The sequence below is a fragment of the Aquila chrysaetos genome, chromosome 3 (genome assembly GCF_900496995.4).
Source record: "Aquila chrysaetos chrysaetos chromosome 3, bAquChr1.4, whole genome shotgun sequence".
NCBI classification, from domain to species: domain Eukaryota; kingdom Metazoa; phylum Chordata; class Aves; order Accipitriformes; family Accipitridae; genus Aquila; species Aquila chrysaetos.
The window spans coordinates 45,902,584-45,913,675 of record NC_044006.1 but is presented as its reverse complement, the minus strand read 5'-3'; the positions used below and the strand labels follow the sequence as shown (position 1 = coordinate 45,913,675).

The 11,092-nt window shown below is 42.0% G+C and overlaps 1 protein-coding gene across 1 annotated transcript in view; it reads left to right on the top strand.

Moving 5' to 3' along the window:
* Positions 1 to 769: 769 nt before the first annotated feature.
* The window catches only part of AHR (aryl hydrocarbon receptor), a 65,315-nt gene continuing 54,992 nt past the window's right edge, over positions 770 to 11,092 (top strand). Inside the window, exons 1-2 of the mRNA XM_030008347.2 lie at positions 770 to 1,334; positions 9,058 to 9,245. Coding sequence (XP_029864207.1) covers positions 1,279 to 1,334; positions 9,058 to 9,245 — 244 coding nt within the window. The 5' untranslated portion in view covers positions 770 to 1,278. The remainder of the gene's footprint in view (positions 1,335 to 9,057; positions 9,246 to 11,092) is intronic.

Below are 11,092 nucleotides of genomic sequence, written 5' to 3'. Positions count from 1 at the left end.
CATAACTCGGGGATTTATCCCCTAATGCGGTATGAACCACGTCCTCGCCCAGTAAGCCCCGTCGGTCCTCCCGGTGCTTAGCGAGTGGCAACCTTGCCCCCAGCGACTTCCTTTCTTTCCCCAGGTGTCCCGCTGTCCTTGTCAGCCTTGGAGCCCCGTGCCTTCCCCCTTCTCGCCCCCCGCGGGTACTCCCACCCAGGGCTCCCCCCAACCCTATTTTGGGCGGCCGCGTACTGTTTCTGGTTTCTCTGCTAGGCGATCTGCGGCCGCGACGGTTTCAGCCCGGGGGAGGCGGGAAGCGGGGGAGGCGGCAGGCCTGCGGGGAGGTGACAGACACAGGCCTCACCGTGCCGCTGAGGTAGTGTCGTTTGTCTTTCGAAACTGAATGCTGCCATTCCCCCCCCCCCCCCCCCGGTTATTTTTCGTTATTGGGGCTACACGGGCGCTTGGAGCTGACCTCCCTTCTCACTTGACGCGGAGGCACCCCGCGCACCCCTCCCCGGCCGCCACAGGCTTGGGGGTTCTCCTTCTCCGAACCCGTCCCCGCGCCCTTCCGTCGCGGTCCCCCCGGGCGGGCGCCCCCTCCGCCGCCGCGCCGGTCCTCCCTCTCCTCTCCTGGCCTGACCTTCCCAACATGGCGGCACGGCCGCCCCCTCCTCCCTCCGCCGCGAGGGGCCTCCTCGGCGAGGGGGCGGTGGCGGCGGCTGTCAGCCGGGCGGGGCGGGACCCGGCCGGGGGAGCGCGGCGGCGGCGGCGGGAGGAGCGGGCGCGGGGCGGGGCGGCGGGGCCCGGCGCCGCGCACACTGACAGGCGCTCGGCCAGCAGACGGCGGCCGCGCCGGGGTGCAGAGGCCGCCGCGCACCCTCCCGCCGCCGCAGAGGGAGCCGGCCGGGAGACGGCGTCGCCTCGGCGGGGAGACGCGGAGCGAGCGGCGCTGGAAAGCCCCGGCCGCCCCCACACCTGTGCCCTCCGGGGGCGGCGAGTGGGTGTAGCCGCCGCCGATCACCTGGGATCCCCGCCCCGTAGCGCCTCCGCCTCCCGTCCTCGCCCGGCCGGGGAAGGCGCCACCGCCGCTGCGAGCGACCGACCGACCGAGCGCGCTCCGGGTCGGCCGCGGGCAGCAGGGCCGGGGCCCGCGGGCGAAGCGAGGCGAGGCGAGGCGAAGGTTGCGGCGCCGGTGGGGCTCGCCCCCTCCCGACAGCCGGGGCGAGGCGGGCAGGAGGGCGGCGGCCCCCGGCCGGTGGAGCCTGCGGCGCGGGGCGCTGGACCCGCGGCAGGATGAACCCCAATGTCACCTACGCCAGTCGGAAGCGGCGGAAACCTGTGCAGAAAATGTAAGCGGCCCCGCGGGGCGGGAGGGGAGAGAGGCAGGGAGGGAGAGACCGGCTTCCCGGCGGCTCGCCGTCCTGCCGCGCACCGCGCCGTGGAGGCCCGGCGGGGGCGGCCGGTGGCGCGGTGCGGTGCAGGGGCGCCCGGGAGAGGGGGTGCCTAGGGGTGCCGGCAGGATTTTTATTGGTTTTAGCTTTTCTTTTTTTTCCTTAAAAAAAAAAAAAAAGCGTGTCGGGCCGCGGAGGATCGAGGCGGTGGAAGCGCAGCGCGGAGCAGCCAGCTGACCTAGATTGGGAGGCATCTGAGGTGACTGACGGCTCCCGAGCGGAGGCTGTGCTCGCCCCACCGGAGCGGGTCCCGCGGGTGGGTGCCTCGCCGTCCCGGGCGAGCCCCCTGCGCCATGGCTGCCGCGCTCCCGCCGCGCCCGGACCGCACCGCTCCGCACCGCACCGCTGCGCGGCTGCCGGCGCGCTCAGGTGTCTCTGCGGGGAGCGCGGGGTCGAAGCCGGGAAAGGCTCGGCCGATTCCCGCCGTTTAGGGCTATTTTTAGTCTATCTGGGAGGGCTGAACCAGCTTTAACCCTCCGGTATTACATTAGATGTTTTTATTTGTTCAGCTCCAAACAAACCCAAGTGCTGCAGACGGGTCGAAAGAGGCAAAAAGCAAGCAAGCAAGAAAAAAAAAGTCTGGCCATATAGTGGCTTTTTGTTTATTAGTTTATCTTCTTAAAACTCTGGGAACAGTTTAGTACCTGAGCAATTTCATATTATGCACCTGCTGTAGGTTTGAGTCCTAGGCTTTGCGTGCTCCACTAAAAGGCTGGTCTCGTGAGAGTGATTTTTCAGGCTGGAGGAGATGCTTAACTTGCAGTTTCAACTGAAAGTCAAGAATCTATAGGTCATAAAAAGTAGCAAAGCTAAACTGCCGAGTTGCAAGAAAAATAAGCAAAGCTCAAAAAATCCCCATATATTTCTGCGAGGTACTTCTGTAGATATAAAATAACTGCCAAGACTACAAAAGCATTAAAGGAGAGAATGACAAATATTTAATGAAATTCTGTTGTGAATTATATGTTTTTAGATTTATAGCAGACAACTGTCTTGGGGGGAGGGGAATTAGCTTAAGTGCTTGCTTCTTTATGGTTGGAGTTGTTAGAATGAATGCATGTACATAGCTGGGTTTTCACCCTACAATTTAAAGTCTAAAAATGCTATTTTTTTTTAATTAAAAATTCCCTTGCTAGAAGATGCTTTCATTACAAAAATAGCAGTATTTGCTTTTTTTACCATTCATTTCCAAATAAAAATGTAGAGGTACCTAATTAAATTCACGCTGTAGATCTGGATTTTAAGAATTAAATGTGTGTTTTTTCATGAAGAAATAAAAATGTATTGGCGGTGTTTGTAGACTATTAGTAGCTAAAGGCAAATAATTCTTAAGTTCTGTGAAAGGGCGAGGTGTTCAGCCTTGCTGGTAAGATCGCTTAACGTCTGGCTTAATATTAAATTCTGGTTAGCCTTGGTTAGAGGATGTGAAACCGTCGTTTTTACATGGCTGTAGTATCTATGCAAGGAATCCTTTTCCATCTATCTCCTCTTTACGTAAGTTGGCTGAGCTTCTCGGCTTCAAGTTCAACTAATCATTTTTTTTATTACTAATGGGAACCATTTACTTATTGAGAGACTTTGCCCTTTAGGACCAAAGGGAGAGTAAGTGTTTCTTCTTAAAAATAAAAGTATTCATATTAAAATAGCTTGCTTAGCCATAAATTGTAGTAGAGGCTGATTATAAACCCACCCTGCTTGGGTTACTAGAAATTATTTTTATGCAAGACAAATTTATATTGCATGTGATGCTTATGTGTTTCTTTTCTCCTCAAAATGGCTATGATCTTTGGTTGCTTCTTCTGTTAGACCAACCTTACAAAACACTCCTAGTGGGTCAGAGGGCTCCAATTTCTCACATAACTAATTACAGACCATACCTTTAGGCCAAAAAAAGTGAGAGAGGCAATAAGCTTTTGTAACTGATTGGGGGAAGGAGTGAAGATGTACTTGCTGCTGGTTAATAATGGTTTGACACTACTGTGATTTTAATCTGTTTGAAGTTGTATTTCCTCCCTCCAGTAGAATTCACAGCACTTTTTAAAAAAAAAAAAAAAAAAAAGGTGATACATTGTTGGGACTAGTATCTTTTATAGAAGAGAGTGTTTCTGTAGATAGTTCTTCTAATATTTTATTTGCCATATATGTAACTCTGAATGGAGTGTGATGATTGGTAACCTGTGGCAATAGGCAGCTAATTTATAGAAACGGAAGAAGCTATTTATATAATGCCATAGTTGCCATGGAAAAAAATTAAGTAGAAGAAATACTTCTTGCTTCAGGTGCAAATAACTCATAAAGCCATGGTGGTAACTCAAAACCAGTTTATGAAACTTTCCCCCTGCAACTCCCCGTTTTTACTATGTGCCATGTAAAGAACTGAACTTGAGAGGGAATCTCGGGCTGTTGCCTGACAGTGCCGAGTGTTGAAATGTGCTTTTTTGATTCAGTAGGGAATTACAGTATCACAGCTGAAAAAGAAAAGCAATCATGGGGGAACTTAATAGGCAACTGTTCCTGCAGTTCATCTTGTTATCTTGTCATCTGGAGGGAAAAAAAAAAAAAAAAAAGCCCGCTAAACCATGTGCACTCCAATTGCATGTAATATGCTCCAGAAATCACTTTCTTAAAACCTTGGAGTCTTTAAATTTCCTCCCCATTTAATGTTTGTACACTGCGGGTCCCCCTGGTGGCAGCAGGTCTGTGGGGTGTTTTACTTCCCACTGAAGCTTGGGGAGCAATGGGTGGCTTCTGCTTTTTGTTTTTCTAAGTCTTGAATTCCTTTTCTCTAGTGATTATCAACTGAACTGCTGAATTAATGTACTAGTATTGTAGTAGGAAGGATAAAATGCAATTTTTATGGAAGTGGGGTTTACTGTAGATAGATTCTAACATTAGGTGAACGATATTATATAAATGTAGCTCCACCCTGTAGTTTTTATATTTTTCTGCCTACGAGCTCTGATTTGCCTTGTTTTTCTTTTTTCAGTGTTTCAATAGGAATTGTTTTATATAACTGGATAAATGTAATAGACAAGGAGCGGGGTGAGGAGGTCTAAATGTTTCATACTATGCAGGTGCAAAAAGCATAATGGCATCTTTCTTTAGCAGACTAAATAAGAAGTTATGATATGGTCTTGTTCTGTGTTAGCTTAAATGTATTTATGATATTAAGTGCTCCAGAGAAAATGTTTGACTGGTCGATCCTTAATTATGAGTAGACATAGTAATTTCAGAAAGCAGTGCAAAGATACTTTAATTTAAAAAAGGAAACTACTTATGTATTCTTTCAAGGCAAACAAGAAGTGCTAGAACAAGCTTTCAAAATGAAAGTTCATCAGAAAAGAAAAATAATCATTAGAAGATTCCTTTGTGTAAAGCAGTGTCTGCTACAAACAGCAGTTTGCACCCCTTATTTGAAATGGAGGTAATAAATCATATGTAGAGTAAACTTCTTATACATAAATGATAACCTTGCCAGTCTTGGGGTACCTGTATATTTTGGGTTTGGTTGGGTTTTGGTCAATGCTTCTTGCAGAAGTATACTTTTTAGAAAGAGAATCTGCAGCAAATGGTGATAGACAAATGTCGGTAACATGGTTGGTGGATAGGAACATACCTTTTTTTTTTTTTTTTTTTTCTCTTTCCAAATAGCCTTGGTTTGTCATCTTAAACAGTTATGAAATATGTTAAAACTGAGTGTGGAGCTTTCATTCTTGGTTGGTATTCTGGCTGTCTCTATTGCTCTGGTGGAGTCCTTCATACACCAAAACAACCTGAGCAAACTAAAACTCTGCTTACTGCTGGAGGACAAACAGTTGCCCAGCATCAGACGAGTACCGTGCTGCTGATTGAGGTTTTTTTAGTAAAAACAACTTTATCCCTTCAGTGGCCTAAATCTTTGCTGATTTCACTGCCTGCTAAAGGAGCCGCTGGAAAGGGTCTCATGCCCTTTCAAGATAGGTTGACAACAACTTTTGACCAAAGAGGTCGATAGTCTGTGTCATATCTGTTGCTTCCAAAGGAATTGTCAGCTGAATTTTCAGTAACTGTAAATTTGGTGTGGGAAATAAGAGTAAATGCTTAGAAGTATTTTCCAGTTGCTAAAGTAAATAGAGAATTTTGGAGCATGTCACCTATTGTAATACTTGCTTAGTGGTAATTTTTGCATTTCATATATCTGACCTTCATTGAATTAAATAATATACATAAGAATAACATGTTATTGCATGTACTGTTAAATATGAGATGAAGAATATATGTAGTTGGAAAGATTAAATCCATTAGCTAGGTGAAATATATGCTCTTCTTCATGTGCTTTTTTTTTAAGCAATAAAAGAGTTCTGATGAACTTCTAATTAGGTTTTTTAACAGAATTAGTTTTTTTAGCATGTTGCTGTATCTTTAATGCTCTTCTTGCACGTTCTTTTATCTCCTGACTTTATTTCACACTTCAGTCTTGCTAATAAGGTATCATGATTTTCAGTGCTTGGTTGTTGGGTTTTTTCCTTTTTTTCAAAGTTTTTGTTGTCGTATTTTGAACAAAATAAATTTGTGCTTTCTTTTAATTTTCTCAAAGAGCTACGTCCATTTCTCTTTAAAAAATACAAATTAGCATGTAAATATTGAAACTTATTTTGGCCTTTTGATAATAATTAAGACTCAGGTACTTGTGCACTTTCTTTTTAATAATTTTGTGTTGATAATGTCTGTGAATGCGCACATGGTAAGCATGTGTAATGAAAACTTCTGATTAAATAGCCTGTAGCAGACCTGTGAAAATAGTAGTCAGCTAATGTTATGATGGAAAATCCTTTAGAATTGTTAAAACAAGAATTAAGACTGCTTGCTTGTCTTGCAGCCATTGGATAAGGATTTTAGCTCAGTTCGGAGACACTAAGTGTACAGAGACCTCTGGCCTTTGATTAGGGAATTCAAATTTCCTGTGAAAGGTAAAAGATCAAGAACTGAAAGATCAGCTTAAAGTCCATTCCCTCCTTTAGTCCTTTTTTTTTTCTTCTTTCTTTTAAATAAAACACGTGCATGGATTTAATCTTGACATAGCAAGTAATTTTCCTTGAAGATAATTTTCTGCAATGCAGCTGGGGCTGTCTTTAGCATCAAGGGTTTACATAAGTGGATGTAAAATGGTTTAGCTTGCTACTTATGCCCCTGGCATTTCTACCCTTATTCCCTTCGTCACTGAAGGATCCATTTTTATATAATGGATTTTAGTTCGGTGACGAAGGGGACGATTAGGGAAAATCAATGTTTGATTCAGAGGGAGAGAGCGTGGTAAGATTTATGCTGCAAATACTGGTAACTTAATATTCAGAAATGTCATATACTACACTTAGAAAATCCTTATGCTTTGAACTAGTTAGAAGAAAGAAAGAAATCCTTAGAAAGCAAAGCAAAAACAATTAGATCTAACTAACAGCTTGATGAGATAACTGCACAGTTGCATATAGTTTCAACTAACTTGTCAAGTTACTTACAGAAGTTTTAAGCAAAGCTGAGGACAGTTGTGAAAATAGAAAAGTGTGGTATTTAGTGCTGATTTATTTGGAAAAGATTGCATATTTTGAACTGTTTCCATTGGGACCTCCACTTTTCAGAAGCAGACCTGTTTGGTTTGATAGTAGTGAGCTGTTCACTGATTGTTACACAGCTGTTATCTGCCTGAAGTTTAGAATTTATTATTCTGTCTCTATATTTATGGCAGTTTAATATATAAAAAATATTTATTAAGTAACTTTTAATGTTACTGGTAATTTTGGTGATTTTGAACTTTATTTTGTTAGGGTTGTATTTAAGTTGTGTTAATCATATGGCTTGTACATGTGAATAGTCTGCCAGAATAAGAGAATGTGACGAAAGATTTACTAAATTATTTTAAGTTCAATATTCACTTGAGGATGTGGTGAGCTGCAGGTCTCAAAGTCAGGGCTTGTGACCGAAGTCCACATCTAACCAAATATTTAGTTTGTCATTCCTTGCAGTTGATGATGAACCTATGATTTTTTCCAAGAGAGAGAATTTTCATATTTCTTGATTCATCTGTTTTCTCCACTCTTCCAGTGTTTTTAGGATAAAGGTCTACTAGAACTGTGTCCTAGACAATCTTTATCCTGCAGCAAGCTTAACTTTATCCATCTGGGGAGTTGCTGCTGATATATTTCTGTGTGTTAACAACATTTTCTATTATGGCATCTTCAAGTTTCCAGGCTCCACATAAGGAGCATGCCTCCTTTAGTGTGCAAAAGGGCAGCTGTAGTGCTAGGGAACAGGCAGCCAGACTTAAGTGCAAGTTTTTGACAAGTGACACTTGAATAAACAATGCCTGTAAAAAGAAGGGCTTGGATTTAAACTAACAAGAAGTATAATTGAAACATAAAGTAAAAACAAGCTAAAAATAGCAATGTCCACTTGATCACTACTTATTTGACTGGAAATACAAGATGAAATAATTTTTCCGTGTGGTTTACTTTGAGCAGTGGCAAGAATAACTATTGGAGCTTTTGCAATTTCTCATTGTAAAATTGATATAAAGATGAACTTGGAAGCAGACTAAATGAAATACTGAAGAAATTAACTGCTGAAAGTCTTTACGCTTAGTATTTTCGCAAGTGATAGATCTTGCAGAACCAACGTTCCTATAAGAGCAGCACAAATTGATAACTGCTGCAGATCTCAAGTAGAACTGCAATACTGGAAAAGTGAGAAGGAATCACTCTTCAATTAGAAAACTGTTTAATAAATATCATAAAATCTACTATGGCTTGTGCAGATAAATTATTTGGTTTCAGTATTGGCTTGTAATGACTAATTATAATTCAAATGAGTAGGGGTTTAAACCTGTTCCTAGGCTTCTGCATACGTGGGAAGGTGTGAGTATCCAAGTATCTGGAATTGGAACTCAGGGTGCATATGAATGGAAAATAGCAAGTTTACGAAAACTTCATTATGTAATTCATAACAGAAAGCTTTTTAAATTGTAGTTTGTAAGGTACAAAGGCATGCCTTCATCATGGTGTACTCAAAAGAAATGCCTTCAGCTGAGAGGTGACTTTGAAGGATGAGCTCAGTAGTGTTCAGCCACGAAGGTTTTTACCTGCTGACTGAGCTGTATCTCTTGTTTTCTTGTTCAGTTTTGGATGCCTCGTTGTCTAGCAAGTTACTAAAACTTCTGTTGTATTCAGTTGACAATAGCCTGTTCCAACCATTGACAGAAATTAAGGACACCTGTGAAAAATTTTGTACACAAATATTACTGAAAGTTGTTGAATTATTTGTAATACGAATATTTGGAAGAATTCAAGTGACAATTGAATGAAAGTGTAGGAAGCTTTTTATAAAAACGCTGAATCTCAAAGGTTTCAAATGTTTGTTATGTGTTCAAATGGCTATTGTAGCTCTGCTTCATTTAACAGTGTGTATGTTGGGTGTGGGGGGGTTAAACCATCTTAGATTAATTATTTCTTTTTCCAGTGGGAAACAGAAGTCACTTGTGAAAAACATTTTGCTTGTTAAAGTTTAAAAGACAATTTGTAACATTGGCAAATATTTACCTTCATTTTGGGAAGGAGCTTACGTTTATATTGTGTTTGGTTTTTTGCCACAGAGTAAAGCCATCCCCAGCTGAAGGAGTCAAGTCCAATCCATCCAAGAGACACAGGGACCGCCTGAATGCGGAGTTGGACCGCTTGGCTAGTCTTCTGCCTTTCCCTCAAGATGTTATCGCCAAATTGGATAAGCTGTCTGTGCTTAGGCTTAGCGTCAGTTACCTGAGAGCCAAAAGTTTTTTTGATGGTAAGGGTTGGGAATTTATTTGGTTTTGGACTGCTGCTAAAATTCTGTTCATACTGTATGTTGATTTCAACTGTTTAAGTACTTAAAACTGTTAAATTTAGCTGTATTTTAATGGAACATCCAGTTGCATGGGTATATACAATGTACCTCTATAAAGTAAGCTTTCCAGTTTCTTGAAAACCAAATGTAACTACTTACATTTCACTTAAATCACTAGTCTTTCAAAGCTTTGCATTTGGAAGTAATATTGCCCTTAATGAGTGTTCCAGTCCTTTTCCTTAGACTTTCAAAGATACTTAAGAGATTTCTTTTTTTCCTCTCTGAAAATTGCCTTCATAAAACTGTCGCTGTTGAAAACATGTCGTATGAGTTCCCATCAGTTGTATGTTTTGCTTAATGATGCATCAAAAATGACTTCGTTTTGATATAAAGTAATTGCTAGTGCCTCTTCCTATAGTTTATTGGAAAGGTGACTTGTAAAGAAATAGAGGCAAAGTCTTTCCTGTGTTCAAGCCCTGATTAATGCAGGGCATGGGGCATTAAGACAACAGCTAAGGTTCTCCAGTTGTGTGGGCAGGTTGTCACTGACCCCAGCCCTGGCAAGGCTAATACAGCAGTGCTTGGAGTAGTAATCGGGCCAGAAGCATATGTTCTCATCTCAGAGCTGGCCAAGGAATCTTACCCTTTTCCTTTACTACCTGAGCTGTTGTGTAGGGTGAGGTGCGATGGCTGGCTTCATGCCAGTTTCTTCAAAGGCAGAAATAGCCTGGGCCTTTTCATTGCTGAAATAAAGCAGGGACCTTGTATTTAAATAATTGTCCTTTTTTTTATGAGTCAGTGAAGTTTTACAATATTATGCTGAAGATGGAATTATATTGATCATCTGTAGCTAAGGAATCTTGCTTGCAATGGAGTTGATATTAAATTGAATTTTTTTTTTTTTTTTTTTTACTTTTTTAGACATTAAAATAACCTCTGTCCTCATCAGTTTAAGATTTAGTGTTTCAGCCTCTTGATAGTGACTCCATACCATGGATGAAAGGACTGAAGGAACCTAACTGCCTAAGATAGTTCCACTTTTTCCTGCAGGAATACTGGATATTTATTTTCATTTATTGTGTCTAGTGGCTTCAGTTTAGTAATGCTCATAAATTTATATCCTGTGTTTTATTGCTCGACGAATATATGCAAGTGTCTTGTTTTCTGTATTTGTTCAGGACATGGAATCTACTCAAGGCTAGAGTTGGTCAAATATTTCTAGCAGTGTTTTTTCAAATGAAAATATTTGCTCCCATGAAATAGAAGAGTTCTTTTGGCACATAAGTTTCATCAAAGTCTTTGTGAGACGTTATCTCAGGTTGACTGCCATAAAACAAATGATTTGGCTGGCTGTGCTCTCTTGGTGAGTTGAAGAGGATATTCTAGTCTCAATGAAACTTTTTTTTTTTAAAAAATATATATATATATTCTGAAACAAATACAAGATTGCAAGTTTTTTTGCCTTACTTGGGATGGAGTGATAATAGTAAATTTCAATTTCTCATGCAATGGAAGTGCTTGATTTTTGTTTCTTCCCCCCCTGACAATTTGCACTTGAGGGTCCTGGAATAAAGGTGTTTAAGGCTATGATTTCTGTACAGGAAAAAAATTCATGGCTTTAGCTGTAAAGACAGCCATAATCACTTCACACCAAAATTTACATCAGTTGCTTGTTTCTAATTTGAACATGAAGGTAGCTTTCACCTGTTTGTGATGAATTAGATGTGCGTTAGTGGCAGAGAAGTTATATTCGCGTTTCAGGTTGCAATTTAACTACTGTGGATCCAGAACTGAAGCAAACTTAACCT